The sequence below is a fragment of the Oryzias latipes genome, chromosome 5, assembly GCF_053564925.1.
Source record: "Oryzias latipes strain Hd-rR chromosome 5, Olatipes_Hd-rR_3.1".
NCBI classification, from domain to species: Eukaryota; Metazoa; Chordata; class Actinopteri; order Beloniformes; family Adrianichthyidae; genus Oryzias; species Oryzias latipes.
The window spans coordinates 1,808,575-1,821,388 of NC_136241.1; the positions used below are offsets into that span (position 1 = coordinate 1,808,575).

A 12,814-nucleotide genomic window follows, 5' to 3' on the forward strand; every position below is an offset into this window, starting at 1 on the left:
GCTCACAGCCCCCTCAGTCATGGTGAGGAACTTTACACCCACGATTCCCCACTTCCCATGAGTCTTACAGGCTTAAGGCGGGGTTAACCCCCAGGTCGCCACACTGTGTTGTAGACTGAGGATGTATATGTGCTGAAACCGCGCGTGTGTGTTACGGGTCGGGGATTGTGGGAGTACCCAGGCGCAGAGAGGAGGAGGCAGTTGTTCAAGGTGGATAAGGAGCTTTAATAACTAAACAAACTAAAAACCACTGCAATGCAGGAAGTCCAAAACTTGAAACACTAGAAACACTTGAAACAGGGGAAGAGCAGAATAACAAACTATGGACCAGCACAGGAGGAAGGGAAGGACAGGTGACCCCCTCGTGACCCCCTCCTCCTGGAGGGGGTCACGAGAACCAACCGCCACATGCAGCAGAGTCCGGAGGACGGCCGGAATGGCGTTCAGTCCGGCGAGGCGGGTCCGAGGGGACGACCGGGAGGCCGCGCTGTCCGGCTCGGAGTGTCCAGCCAGCAAACGTTAGGCGGCTCGGCCTCAGAGTCTGGGAAAGCCAGCTCGGACTCAGGGTCCGCGGCAGGGGGCTCGGGCTCAGGGTCCGCAGCTGGGGGCTCGGGCAAGGCGTCTGGTGCAGGGGGCTCGGGCCAGGCGACCGGAGCAGGGGGCTCGGGCCAGGCGACCGGAGCAGGGGGCTCGGGCCAGGCGTCTGGTGCAGGAAGGGGTTGGGGTGCATCCAGCACCCTCCTGTCCACCTCCCCTCTTTCCAGGACCCTCCTGGGAGCGGGGAGAGGTTGGGGTGCGTCCGGCATCCTCCTTGGAGCAGGAACGGGTTGGCTTGCATCCGGCACCTCCATGTACAGGACCTTCCTGGGAGCAGGGACGGGTCGAGGTGCATCCAGCACCCTTTTGGATGCAGGGGTCCTACAGAGCCTGGTCTGTTCTGCCTCCAGGCAGAACCCTCTCAAGGCCCTCTCTGCTGGGTGCGGATTTGGCTGATCCATAATGTTACGGGTCGGGGATTGTGGGAGTACCCAGGCGCAAAGAGGAGGAGGCAGTTGTTCAAGGTGGATAAGGAGCTTTAATAACTAAACAAACTAAAAACCACTGCAATGCAGGAAGTCCAAAACTTGAAACACTAGAAACACTTGAAACAGGGGAAGAGCAGAATAAAAATCTATGGACCAGCACAGGAGGAAGGGAAGGACAGGACTTAAATACAAGCAAGACAACGAGACACAGGTGGAAACAATCAGTACAGAGGGTAACCAAAGTAAAACTCACAACCAAGGTCTAACACAGGAACCTTTCAAAATAAAACAGGAAGTGAACTGAAAACATGCCAGAACAAAAGGAAACAAAACACAAAGGCAAAGAAACAGAAACCGTAACAGTGTGTCTAAGGCTACGTTCACACTGCAGGCTGAAACGACCCAATTCCGATTTTTTTTGCCCCTATGCGACCCAATTCCGATCTTTTCATGACAGTCTGAATGACACAGATCCGATCTTTTCAAATGCGACCCAGGCCACTTGGATTTGCCGTCCTGAATCCGAAACGTATCCGATCTTTTCAATTGCGACCGCCGTCTGACCGGCCAGGCCACCTAAATCCGAATCGTACGTCATCGATACGCAACAAAGGTCATCATTCTGCGTTGAAATAGGCGGGAACGAGAACGTAAACAGCAACCACGGCGGACGATGCTGCAGAGACCCGTCAGTGGAAGGGAAGCGATGTCCCCAATTGTATTAATATTTGGGGTGACAGCACTATTCAGGCCAAACTCCAGGGCTCTTATCACAACCGGGCGGTTTTTGAAAAAAATTAACAGCTAAATGGCCGAGCGTGGTGTTGAACATTTTCTCGCGCGTACTTTTTTTTCTTTCTCCCCTTCCCGACCGTGGTCAGAAGCGCAAGGGACCCAAGGCGGATCCTCCTCCTCCTCCCTGTTCTGACCCTTAGATTCTCCAGGATTCTCCGGAATGGGTTAATAAAGAGTCCATAGCATTTATTCTGGGGGAAACCTTCTTTTATTACCGTTGTCCTTCCTCCGTAACACACAACATGAATGCGCGCCCACACTGCCACCCCCCCCCCCCCATTCTCTCTCGCTGCACGCGCTCTTTTCCTGTCCCTTACACAAACGCGCGCGCGCGTGGGCCCGATACATTCTACAACAGTGGTTACAGACGATCCCGGCTCCAATGCCTTCTTAAAAATGGGAAGATTGTTATTATGGCTCCTTTGTGAAAATAAATTTATTAATGAAAAAGAGCTCCGCTGTTGACAACACTGTTGTTGACATCCATGTTAACGTAAGCTACTTCCGCAAACAACGAGTGACGTCATTCGACATAGAGTACTCTTCTGCGCATGCGGGTCAACTCTGGGTTGTTTCACGGTCACACTGTAGATCACAAAAGTTCGGATTTACTTGGAAATGTGAACGGTCTAGCAAACAATTCGGATTTTTTCAAAAAATCGGAATTGAGCATTAAGCCCTGCAGTGTGAACGTAGCCTAAGATGGAGGAGGGAGCTGCAGCAGAAGTGTGTTGTAGAGGTAAGATCTGGCCTAAAAATTCCAGCCCGACCCGACCCAGCCTGACCAATTAACTTGATTTGCAGGCCCGAGCTCGAAGCAAACCCGAAATTTCCATTTATCCCATAGTATTTTCGGCGGAATAAGAGGCCAGACAAAGAGAGTGAAAGAGAGATCTTGATGCACACTGGCGTCATTACGCGGAAAAATACTGCAGCCTCGGCGGTGCGTGTTTGCCTTTTCAGTTCCCCTGTCTTCAGTTTATCCTTGACTTCTTGCTGCTCCATATCGGAGATACCTAAACAAAATAGATGTGGACTTGCGGAGGGAAGATTACATTCACGACGCGCGCGCAAAGCGCGCCCGGGCTCTGCGTCTGCGCTTCCTGTTTAGTAATAGTTATATAGTACAGTAAACCCTTGTTTTCCGCAGGTGTTCCAAAAAGAACCCGTGATAGGCAAAATCCGTGAAGTAGAAACCTCTATTTTTTTTACAATTATTATACAATTAAATACTCTATTATACATTGAAAAGAAAGAACAAACCATTTTACAGTCTCAAGCATTTGTTTCACAAATAAAGGTACTTTAGAAACGTTTTTTTTTTCAACAAATAACTTCTGTACTGTACTGACAAATAATAATTTTAACCATCGATGTGAACAGAAGGCTTCAAATTGCGGAGATTAGCCCCGCCCACTGCGACCAGGAGAAAATTTAAAATGATTAGTAAAAAAATACAAAGTACAGTGGGACAAATAGTGACTCAGGTGTATTTCACTGCTCTTCAGACTGAGCCGCTGCATCCTGACTCCACTCTCCAGTGTTTTCTTCTTTTGAAGCCCGCGGTGCAGCTGTGTTTGTTCGGGAGAAGAACATAGTGATTGACAGTTGTTGTCGCTCTTTTTTCTATGGGTTTTAGAGAAACTCAAAATTGCAAGAGAATTTGCACGTACGAAATGTTAATTTGGAAAGCTGATTTACCTACGTGTACCTACCTATTAAACTGCAACGTCATTGACGCACAGGTAGAGAAGATGCAGAGTGACTTTTTAGCCAATCAGAATGCAGAACACAATGCACGATGCAAATCCGTGAAGTAGCGAAACCGTGAAAAGTAAACCGTGTTATAGCGAGGGATCACTAATTACCTTACAGCGCATTCTCTGTTTTAACCAAATTATTTATTTATAACAAGTATTCCTTAGTTTAGTATCCACACATCATTTTAGTATACATTTTTATAAACATATTGTAACGACCCAGAGTTGGGACAGAGCTGCGGGTGGCCGGTGCCCCCCTCTTTCTGCCAGTTGCTGGACCACAGTGTATGTCAAACAACTGTGGGCTGGTGACTGGTGGGATAGGGGCGGGGTCTACCTGTGTGCGTGCATGTGTGTGTGCTTGCATGTGCGTGCGTGTGCGTTTGGTGAACGTTCTCCCTCTGAGTAAGAAGCTGGTTGTGCCTTTCGGTTCGTGCGGTAACCGTTCTGACATACAGGATTAATAAAGAGCTGTTTGACAGCCGCCCGCCTAAGGAGCTTCTTTGCAGCCATTACAATATATTTATTAAAAAAGTCAGCGAGAGAGAAGCGCGACCCAACCCGAACGTAATGATTGTCATTTTAGTCCGAAATTCGGGTCAGGTCGGGTTCTAACTCGGGCTCGGGCTTAAGATCTTACCTCTAGTGTGTTGGGGGTGTGCGTTTATGTTTGTTATACAGAGTGAAAGAGAACTGTAATAAAAGAAGGTTTCCCCGAGAAGAAGATGAATGATTCTTTATTAACCCACTCTGGAGACTCTGAGGGTCCAAACCGGGAAGTGAACAACCGAAGGAAGATCCGAGAGGAAAGAAAGAAAAAAGTAATGCAGGAAAGGTTTAACACATGATATATTTACAAAGAAAGACGGCACACAGAAAGAGTTTTCAAAGTTTTAATGATATAAATGAGCTTTTCTTTTCAAACTGTGCCTGTGACGCGGCAGTAACACAGGAGCAACATGGTAGTAACAGCACTAACTCAATTAGAGCCGCTGTGACTTATAAGCAGCGCGTGGCCAGAAGTTTCCTTTCACATCAGTGACACACCGTAACACACTGCTAACACGGCTGGTTTAAAAAACATGAACGTAAAAGTCACTGAGAGCTTTCTTCATCTTCCACCTGTGCACTGAAACCATGGAAGTCTTCCTCCTCAGTGTCAGATTGGAATAGCGTCAGAAATTCTTCACCACACTCTCTCAGTCTCTCCTTCGTTGTAGCTGTCAGTGTCACTCTGAGGTAAATTCTCTCCTGAGCTTGCGCTGTCCTCTCCGTCACACAGCAGACCGGCTTTTCCGTTGGTGATGGTGGATTTTTTTCAAACTGCTTTTAACGATTGCTTTTTAACTTGATAGATGCGTCATATTGTAGTGGCGGTCACGGGCACGTTGGGTCTAATGGCACCAAGGGATTGTGGGATGCGGCCAAAGTAGGGCTGAGCATGGGTGTTTCTTTTTGTTGCACCATGACTGAGTGGTCTAAGAGCAGAAGTGACTTCCATGCTGTTTGGCTGCTTGTGGGTGTGTCAAAATAGATGGTCTTGTTGCTGGAAATGGGATTATACATTCAGCTACCTCTCTGAGACTGTTTTCAAAAATGCATAAATTAGCTGCATCATTCAATAAGCTGCAGGATTGAAAGCATGTGACAAAACTAGCGGTTTATAATCCAGAAAATACGGTACTTTCTTTCTTTTCTTTTTCTTTTTTTACAGAAATATAGCCAGCACTATATCTAAAGCAGTGTTTTTCAACCTTTTTTGAGCCACGGCACACTTTAACCCTGACATAAATCCTGCGGCACACCAGCACCCCAAACAATAAAAAAAGAAAATTCATGGTCTGTACTGATCGACAAACACCCCCCCCCCCCCCCCCCCCGCGCGCGCAATCTCACGTGGATTTTTGTGATAATTGTGGCAGAAAAAGCAGGAAGTTGCGGCTGTTTTTTTCTAAGAGATGAACCACCAGCTAAAGACGAGCTTTAGCCAGTATTTTTGTTAGAACTGAGCGACTTTATCAGCAGAATTAAGAACAAGGAAGTGAAGACTTTAACCACTTCTGATTGGTCAGACTGATGACATGTGATTAAGCCTTCAAGAATGATTGGCGGAGACAGTTAAAGGGGCGGGACTTTTCCTTACACAGTTATAGCTGCAGCTAAATCGCGGTACCGTGATTCTTATCAAAATGTCTTTAATAGAATTAAATAAACACAAAGAAAAAGTTATTTTAAGATCTTTTATATTCCTAACTACTCAGTGTTTTATCAGGGCCTGTTTGGATGAACAAAGAGCTGATTTCCTGGAGATGGAAAATGTTTTTAGATCAGTTAATGAGGGCAATTTCTCCACGGCGCACTTGACCATCTCCCACGGCACACTAGTGTGCCGCAGCACACTGGTTGAAAAACACTGATCTAAAGGACTAAGCTAAAAGCTGGAAAGCTCTACCATCTGGTAGGGAGAAATTTGGGTTTCAGCGTGTTTTATTAAGTTTGACGTTTTTAAGTTGAAGGCTGTGGAAAAGCACATAAAACCTGTGGAGACGAATACTGAACCTAAAAATCCATTTTACCATGAATATAATCCTGTAAATTTACAAATTAACCCTGATTTGAAAGAACATAGAAAGGAAAAGCAAATCCACATAGAGATTCGACTAAGAAAAATACTTTTTTTTTACCAATCAATAAAAAAAATCATTATTTGGTTACTATTAAGAAAATGAATGTTATTCTTGTTAGATTATTTAACCAATCTAAGTACAAAATAGAGGTTTAAAAGACATTTGGAGGAGTGAAATACCTTTTGAGAAAGTTCATATTTGGATGTATTTGCCTAAAAACCTCATGTCATGAACTAAACCATTTTTGGTTTGACACCATGTGCTGTGATGAATTACTTTAGTAACTGAATCAAAATATGATTTTCACAAACATGATGTCCCACAATATGACTACTTTTAGATTAAATATAAAATATTTTTAATAAGCAAAGAATGTTTTATTATTTAAATGTTTTTGTCTGTTTCAATGACATTTGTGGTCCTCCATAAATAAGAACCAGAACATATTGTAAATTCATGAAAGTAAAACCTCAGTAATTAATTATTTTTCACAAACAATTGTTGTTGTTTACTTTTAAGTACATTTATAATTAAAATCATCTCTTCATAAAATGTTCCAGGGGACATTCATCTTCTCGCTGGTCAAGTACACTCCTCTGAAGTTCAACAACACCATCGAGTATCCGTGGTGGGGTTACTCGCTTGGCTGGTGGTTCACGCTTTCATCCACACTGGTTGTTCCCTTAGTGATGCTGTACAACCTGTCCGTCACTCCCGGTACACTGCGACAGGTGAGCCAGCGTGAAAAGGCACAATAATAACACAGCTATGTTTGCTCCTTCACTGAGGACAGAGTTTGTCCTTCACAGAGAATCTCACTTCTATGCACTCCATCTGAAGACCTTCCTCTGACTAAACCGGAGAAAACGGCTCTGGAGCTGCTGAAAATGTCCTAATCTTCCCTGAACACGGGGTGGAAGTGTCTGTGAACATCAGAGGATGTCATGGGAACCCCCACTCTCAGCTAGAATCCCTAAACCCGCTGAAGACGGACTGTAAGCACCATGCAGGAAGCTTAGAGCCCACCCTGGGGTGGGACACAACAACAGCTACTAACTACTAACAACACTGTAGGAACCTTCCACTGATTCAACTCGTCTCAGGCATGGAAAGCTTTTCTCTTTGTTACTAGTTTTCTTACAGTTACTGTTGCAAATGTTTGCAAAAATCAATTAGATGGGTTTTCATTTTTAATTGGTGTAAATTCATTTGATCATAAAGCCTCATGACTAAAATCTGAAATAACATCTACACAGGAAATGTTTTCATACATTGCACAGTAAAGCTTAACTGTGTTCAAATATTTTCATCCCAAAGAAGATGGAATCCACTTTTAAACAAAGTATTCAACCCACAAATGCAGAATTTCCTAGAGGGAAGGTAAAAATGAATCCATGCCTGCAGAAGTACAACAGCTGAGGAGAAAAACGCTTCACATTTGATCCTCAGCAGTTGGTTGATGTGAAAACAGAAGGTTACTTTTATCCAAAGATGCTGACATCACCGTTCCCAGCTGTCCTTGACAGGAAGGAGCGTCTAATGAGCAGTCGGGGTGAAAAGGGGTAACTGTAACCTGTTTTACCCCGACTGCTCAGTGGCCTCTGCATGCCACACACAACTTTTAAAGTTGTACACAGTATGTTTTTATAAATCTTCTTCTATGCCCTTTTATTTGTCCTACAAATATCCAGTATTCAAAGTTACCAGATGATCTACTGTCCTGTTGGAAATACTTTATTTAAAAATGTGCATCAGCTTGTAGGTCAACCTTTGTGTCACATCTGATCCATGTAAATCTGTAAAGCCAGTACTGTTTACAACCTATTGTAAAATAGTGTATAGTAAGATTTTGTTTAACTCAATGATATTTTTTTAATCACTATTTAATGAAAAGGATCCTTCTTAAAGATTTGTTATTTTCATGTAATTTCATTGTTGGGTGTCATTGTGTACAATTTTCAGTGATTTTCCTTTACTGTTTCTTCATGATCATTAATAAAAGCACATGATAATATTCATCTGTCATTTGTAACGGTTTATTTATAGCCTGTTACGTCCCTAAAACTGCTTGGAGACAGTAGTAGAAAACTCTCTGAACTGCTTTGACCAATGTGAGGGATCGAGCGGCCAAAGACGACAACAGAAGTTTATCAAAAATTAAAGTTTTAATTTATCTCAAAAAATGTAAAAAGATGAACAAACTGGGCCCATAAAAGAGGTCAACAGAAACATAATTAACTCAGGCAACAAACTTAACTTTAACTTAAGCAACTGAACAGACCAAGTAACAGAAACAAACTGACCTAACCAAAGACACAACAGGGGAACATATATAGTGGCTGATCAGACCACCTGAGAAACATGGGGGGGAAACTAGCATGACTGCACAGACATTTAACACAGACTATAAAGACAAGACTAAACACTAAACTTGGTTTCTTAGTGGAAAAGACAAAAACATCAAAATTGGAACAAAATGAATAATAACCAACAGAAGCTAAACAAAAAATCATTAAATAAGTCCATTGGTTTCTCCCCTGGAGGCTTCTGTAGATAGATCCTAAAAGTCGTTGAGAAAACTAAACTTTATGAAGCTGCTGGTGTGGATCAACTATGAAACCAGGTTTGTGGTGTGAGCTAGACTCCAAGACAGTAAAAATACATATACAGTGGTGGACAAAATTGTTGGTCCCCCTCAGTTTAAGAAAGAAAGTCCCTAATGCTCACTGACATGATTTGAAACGTTCAAAAGTAACAATAAGATAAAATGTATTGAAAATTAAATAATCAAAATCAGCCATTATTTTTGAGTTGTTGATTAACAGAATTATTTAAAAAAACAAACTAATGAAATAGGGCTGGACATAGATGACGGTACCCATAACTTAATATTTTGTTGAACAACCTTTTGAGGCAATCACTGCAATGAAACGGTTTCTGTATTTGTCAATGAGCCTTCTCCCCCTGTCCACAGGTATTTTGGCCCCCTCCTCATGAGCAAACTGCTCCAGTTGTCTCAGGTTTGATGGGTGTCTTCTCCAAATGGCATGTTTCAGCTCCTTCCACTGATGTTCAATGGGATTCAGATCTGGGCTCATAGAAGGCCACTTCAGAATAGTCCAACGCTTTTCTCTGAGCCATTCTTAGGGGTTTTTGGCTGTGTGTTTTGGATGGTTGTCCTGTTGGAAGACCCATGACCTGAGACTGAGACCAAGCTTTCTGACACTAGGCAGCACATTTCTACCCAGAATGCCTTGATCATCTGGAGATTTCATTTGACCTTGAACAACTTCAAGACACCCTGTGGCAGATTCAGCAGAGCAGCCCCAAAACAGAACTGAGCCTCCTCCATGTTTCACAGTAGGGACAGTGGTCTTTTGGTTGGATGCTTCATTCTTGAGTCTACCAACATAGAGCTGATGTGCCTTACCAAAAAGCTCCAGTTTGGTCTCATCTGTCCAAAGGACATTTTCCCAGAAGCTTTGTGGCTTGTCAACATGCATTTTTCCAAATTCCAGTCTGGCTTTTTGATGATTTCCTTTCAACAGTGGTGTCCTCCTTGGTCGTCTCCCATGAAGTCCACTCTGGCTCAAACAACCACGAATGGTGCGATCTGACACTGATGTACCTTGATCTAGGAGTTCACCTTTAATGTCTTTGAGGTTGTTCTGGGCTCTTTGGATACAGTTCCAACTATCCGTCTCCTCCATTTGTCATCAATTTTCCTCTTCCGGCCACGTCCAGGGATGTTGGCTACTGTCCTGTGTGTCTTAAACTTCTGAATAATATGTGCCACTGTGGTCACAGGAACTTCAAGCTGCTTAGAGATGGTTTTATAGCCTTTATCTTTACCATGTTTGTCTATTATTTTGTCTCTAATGTCCTGGGACAATTCTCTCCTCCGCTTTCTGTTGTCCATCTTCAGTGTGGTTCACACCTTTAACCAAACAGCAACGTGACTATTTGACTCCCTTTAAATAGGCACACTGACTCATTATGGGTTTGAAAACAGCTGTGATGTCAATTAAAGGACATACCTGAGTTCATCATGACCCCCGGGGCAATTAGTTCTCAGTCTTTTATGGAGGGACCATCATTTTTGTCCAGCCCTATTTCATTAGTTTGTTTTTTAAATAATTCTGTCAATCAAAAACTCAAAGTAATGGCTGATTTTGATTATTTAATTTTCAATAAATTTTAAATTATTGTTACTTTTGAATGTTTCAAGTCATTTCAGTGAGCATTGTGGACTGTCTTTCTTTAACTGAGGGGTACCAACTATTTTGTCCACCACTGTTTTTGTTTGGTGGATTTAAAAAAAAACATTTGACTGGATAAAAAGATCTAGATCTTCTAGAATAGAAGTTAATGGTAAGTTTTTTTAGGCAAATAAAGTTCTGTACAAGGCTCCATTAGCCTGTGTACAGGTGAATGACCTAAAAACAGACTTGTTTCCTACGCAATTTGGAGTCAAACGAGGAGATGTTCTTTCACCCTTTTTGTTATCTATGTCAATGATTTAGCTCAAGAAATTAAGAAAACTAACTTGGTTATCAATATTAACAATTGGAACTTGGGTATTCTACTTTATGCAGATGATGTTGCCTTGATAGCCGATTGGGAAATAAAAAGACAAGGAATGTTAAAAACAATGAATGACTGGTGTAACAAACGGAGACTCACTATCAATGGTTATAAAACACGAATAGTTCACTTTACAGAGCCTTGTGTACCTCAAAGTAATTCTCAATTCTATTTTGGTACAACTATATATATACTATACTATACTATATATACTATACTATATATATACTATAATATACTATACTATAACTATATATATACACTCACACGTGTACTGATACTTGTAAGTATCTTGGTCTTGTTTTTCATACAAATATAATGTTTTCAGGAGGAAGGCAGCTATTATGAGATTCTGCTGGGAGGAGCTTGGTGATAAACCAGATAAAGGTCTGTCATGAGTTCATTTTGTACACATTTACACAATTAATGGCTGGGTAGCTCAGTTGTTAAGGTGAAGGTTTACCATGCAGGAATCAAGGGATCAATTCTTGGTGGCAATGGTAAGCCCTTAACAGGGCAAGACCCTTGATCCTACTGCCTACCTGTGAATGTGTATGAGTGATGGTCAGAAACTTATTTGCAAATTAAGGACAATTTCTGCGCCATATGAGTGAGCCATATGTTAGGTCCAACTGAAAAAGAGGACAAAGATCCTCAACTCAGAGCAGGAGTGCGCCCCTTACAGGTGGAAGTAGGGCGCTGTAAAGGACAGGAGGAAAGACTGTGAGCTGAGTGGTGGAGGATGAATTTATTTTCTGTTTTATTGTCCTTTGTTTGTCTGAGGTAATAGAAATGTCCTGATTTGTTAACTTTTGTGGCAAACTCCCCATAATTATGTGTTTATTTTGACGGTAGAATATTCAACGTCTCTTCAGGCATAATGATCGGTGACCCGCCGGCTGACCTGCTGACTCACATGTCAAGCTCTGATGTGTTTGGTCACAGTAGGACAGATTCCCAGCAGTGTGCCTTTGAGCAAAGGCCTTAACCCTAAACAGTCTGTGTGGCCGATTTACAAAACTAATGGCAAAGAGATGCCTCTTGTTCATTATAAATGTCATTTTTGCTGGAAAGTATAGTAAAAAGGAAAGGTATCATCAGTTTAAGGTTGATTCTTTCAGAATGAAACTATGTTGTCAATCTAAACGCAGAAGTGGTCTTTATGAACCAGCATTTATCAGTGACAGTATTTACCGTAAATAAGATTCTATTTTTGATTGAAATCGGCTCCAAAACAGTTCAATTCAACTCCACTTGTTCAATGGAGCAGAACCCAAAGAAGCTGAAGGACAGACGGTTCTGTTAGCTTCAGAATCCAAAGCTGGTTTTTGGACATTGTCCTCAGCCAGCGTCTTCACCTTCAGTTCAACATTAGATACCACAGACGACCCCTGAGCTGAGAGCGTCAGCCTATCAGCTCTCAGTTCTGGAACATCAAACCATTTTCTTCACAGCATGTCGTGATTATGAACTGGTCTTTTGTTCCTGTACTGATCTGCTTATGTCTGTCGGATATAGCTGCTGGTGCAGCTCTGTCTGGATGTTAGACGGTCATGAGTGTCCATGCAGCCTGAGCTCATGCATGGTGCAATAAGGGTTATGGTCAATATATAATATCAAGTCTTAATAAACCAAAACAACTATTTAAACAAGTGTCTTTTGTGGTTTACTCTAAATTCTGTTCTTTTTATCTGTTGGTGATCCAATTATGTACAGTTTGACATTCAGGCTGGATGTTTTGTTCCTGGTAAACTCCTGCTTTAGCTTTGATTAGCATGTAGCCACTGAATCTAGTTAAATGTCCATTTATTTGCTGTTAGTCGAACAGCTTATTTCTGCTGTCCACAAAACTGCATTTGAATCAAAACAGTCTATTCAGAGACAAAAGTCCACATGCTGCCATTAAAAAAGTCTGTTTTGATTTCCATTGATGAGTCTAAAATCCTTTTCTCTATTTTATTTCAGACTTTATTCTGAATCCATCAGCTAGAGCGCTGAAAGGAAAGGTCAAACACACGTTTTT

The 12,814-nt window shown here is 42.2% G+C and overlaps 1 protein-coding gene across 12 annotated transcripts in view; it reads left to right on the top strand.

The window, feature by feature from the left end:
• Positions 1-8,221, top strand: part of LOC101167601 (sodium- and chloride-dependent GABA transporter 2) — a 34,158-nt gene extending 25,937 nt beyond the window's left edge. For 10 of the 12 annotated variants that reach the window (XM_078946776.1, XM_078946775.1, XM_020701433.3 and 7 more), the window contains 2 exons: positions 6,768-6,938; positions 7,017-8,221. In XM_078946776.1, coding sequence (XP_078802902.1) covers positions 6,768-6,938; positions 7,017-7,103 — 258 coding nt within the window. In that variant the 3' untranslated portion in view covers positions 7,104-8,221. Of the gene's footprint in view, positions 1-5,294; positions 5,334-5,996; positions 6,039-6,767; positions 6,939-7,016 lie in introns of those variants that run through there. The other 2 variants (XM_078946777.1, XM_078946778.1) reach the window with 2 other exon arrangements.
• Positions 8,222-12,814: the final 4,593 nt, after the last annotated feature.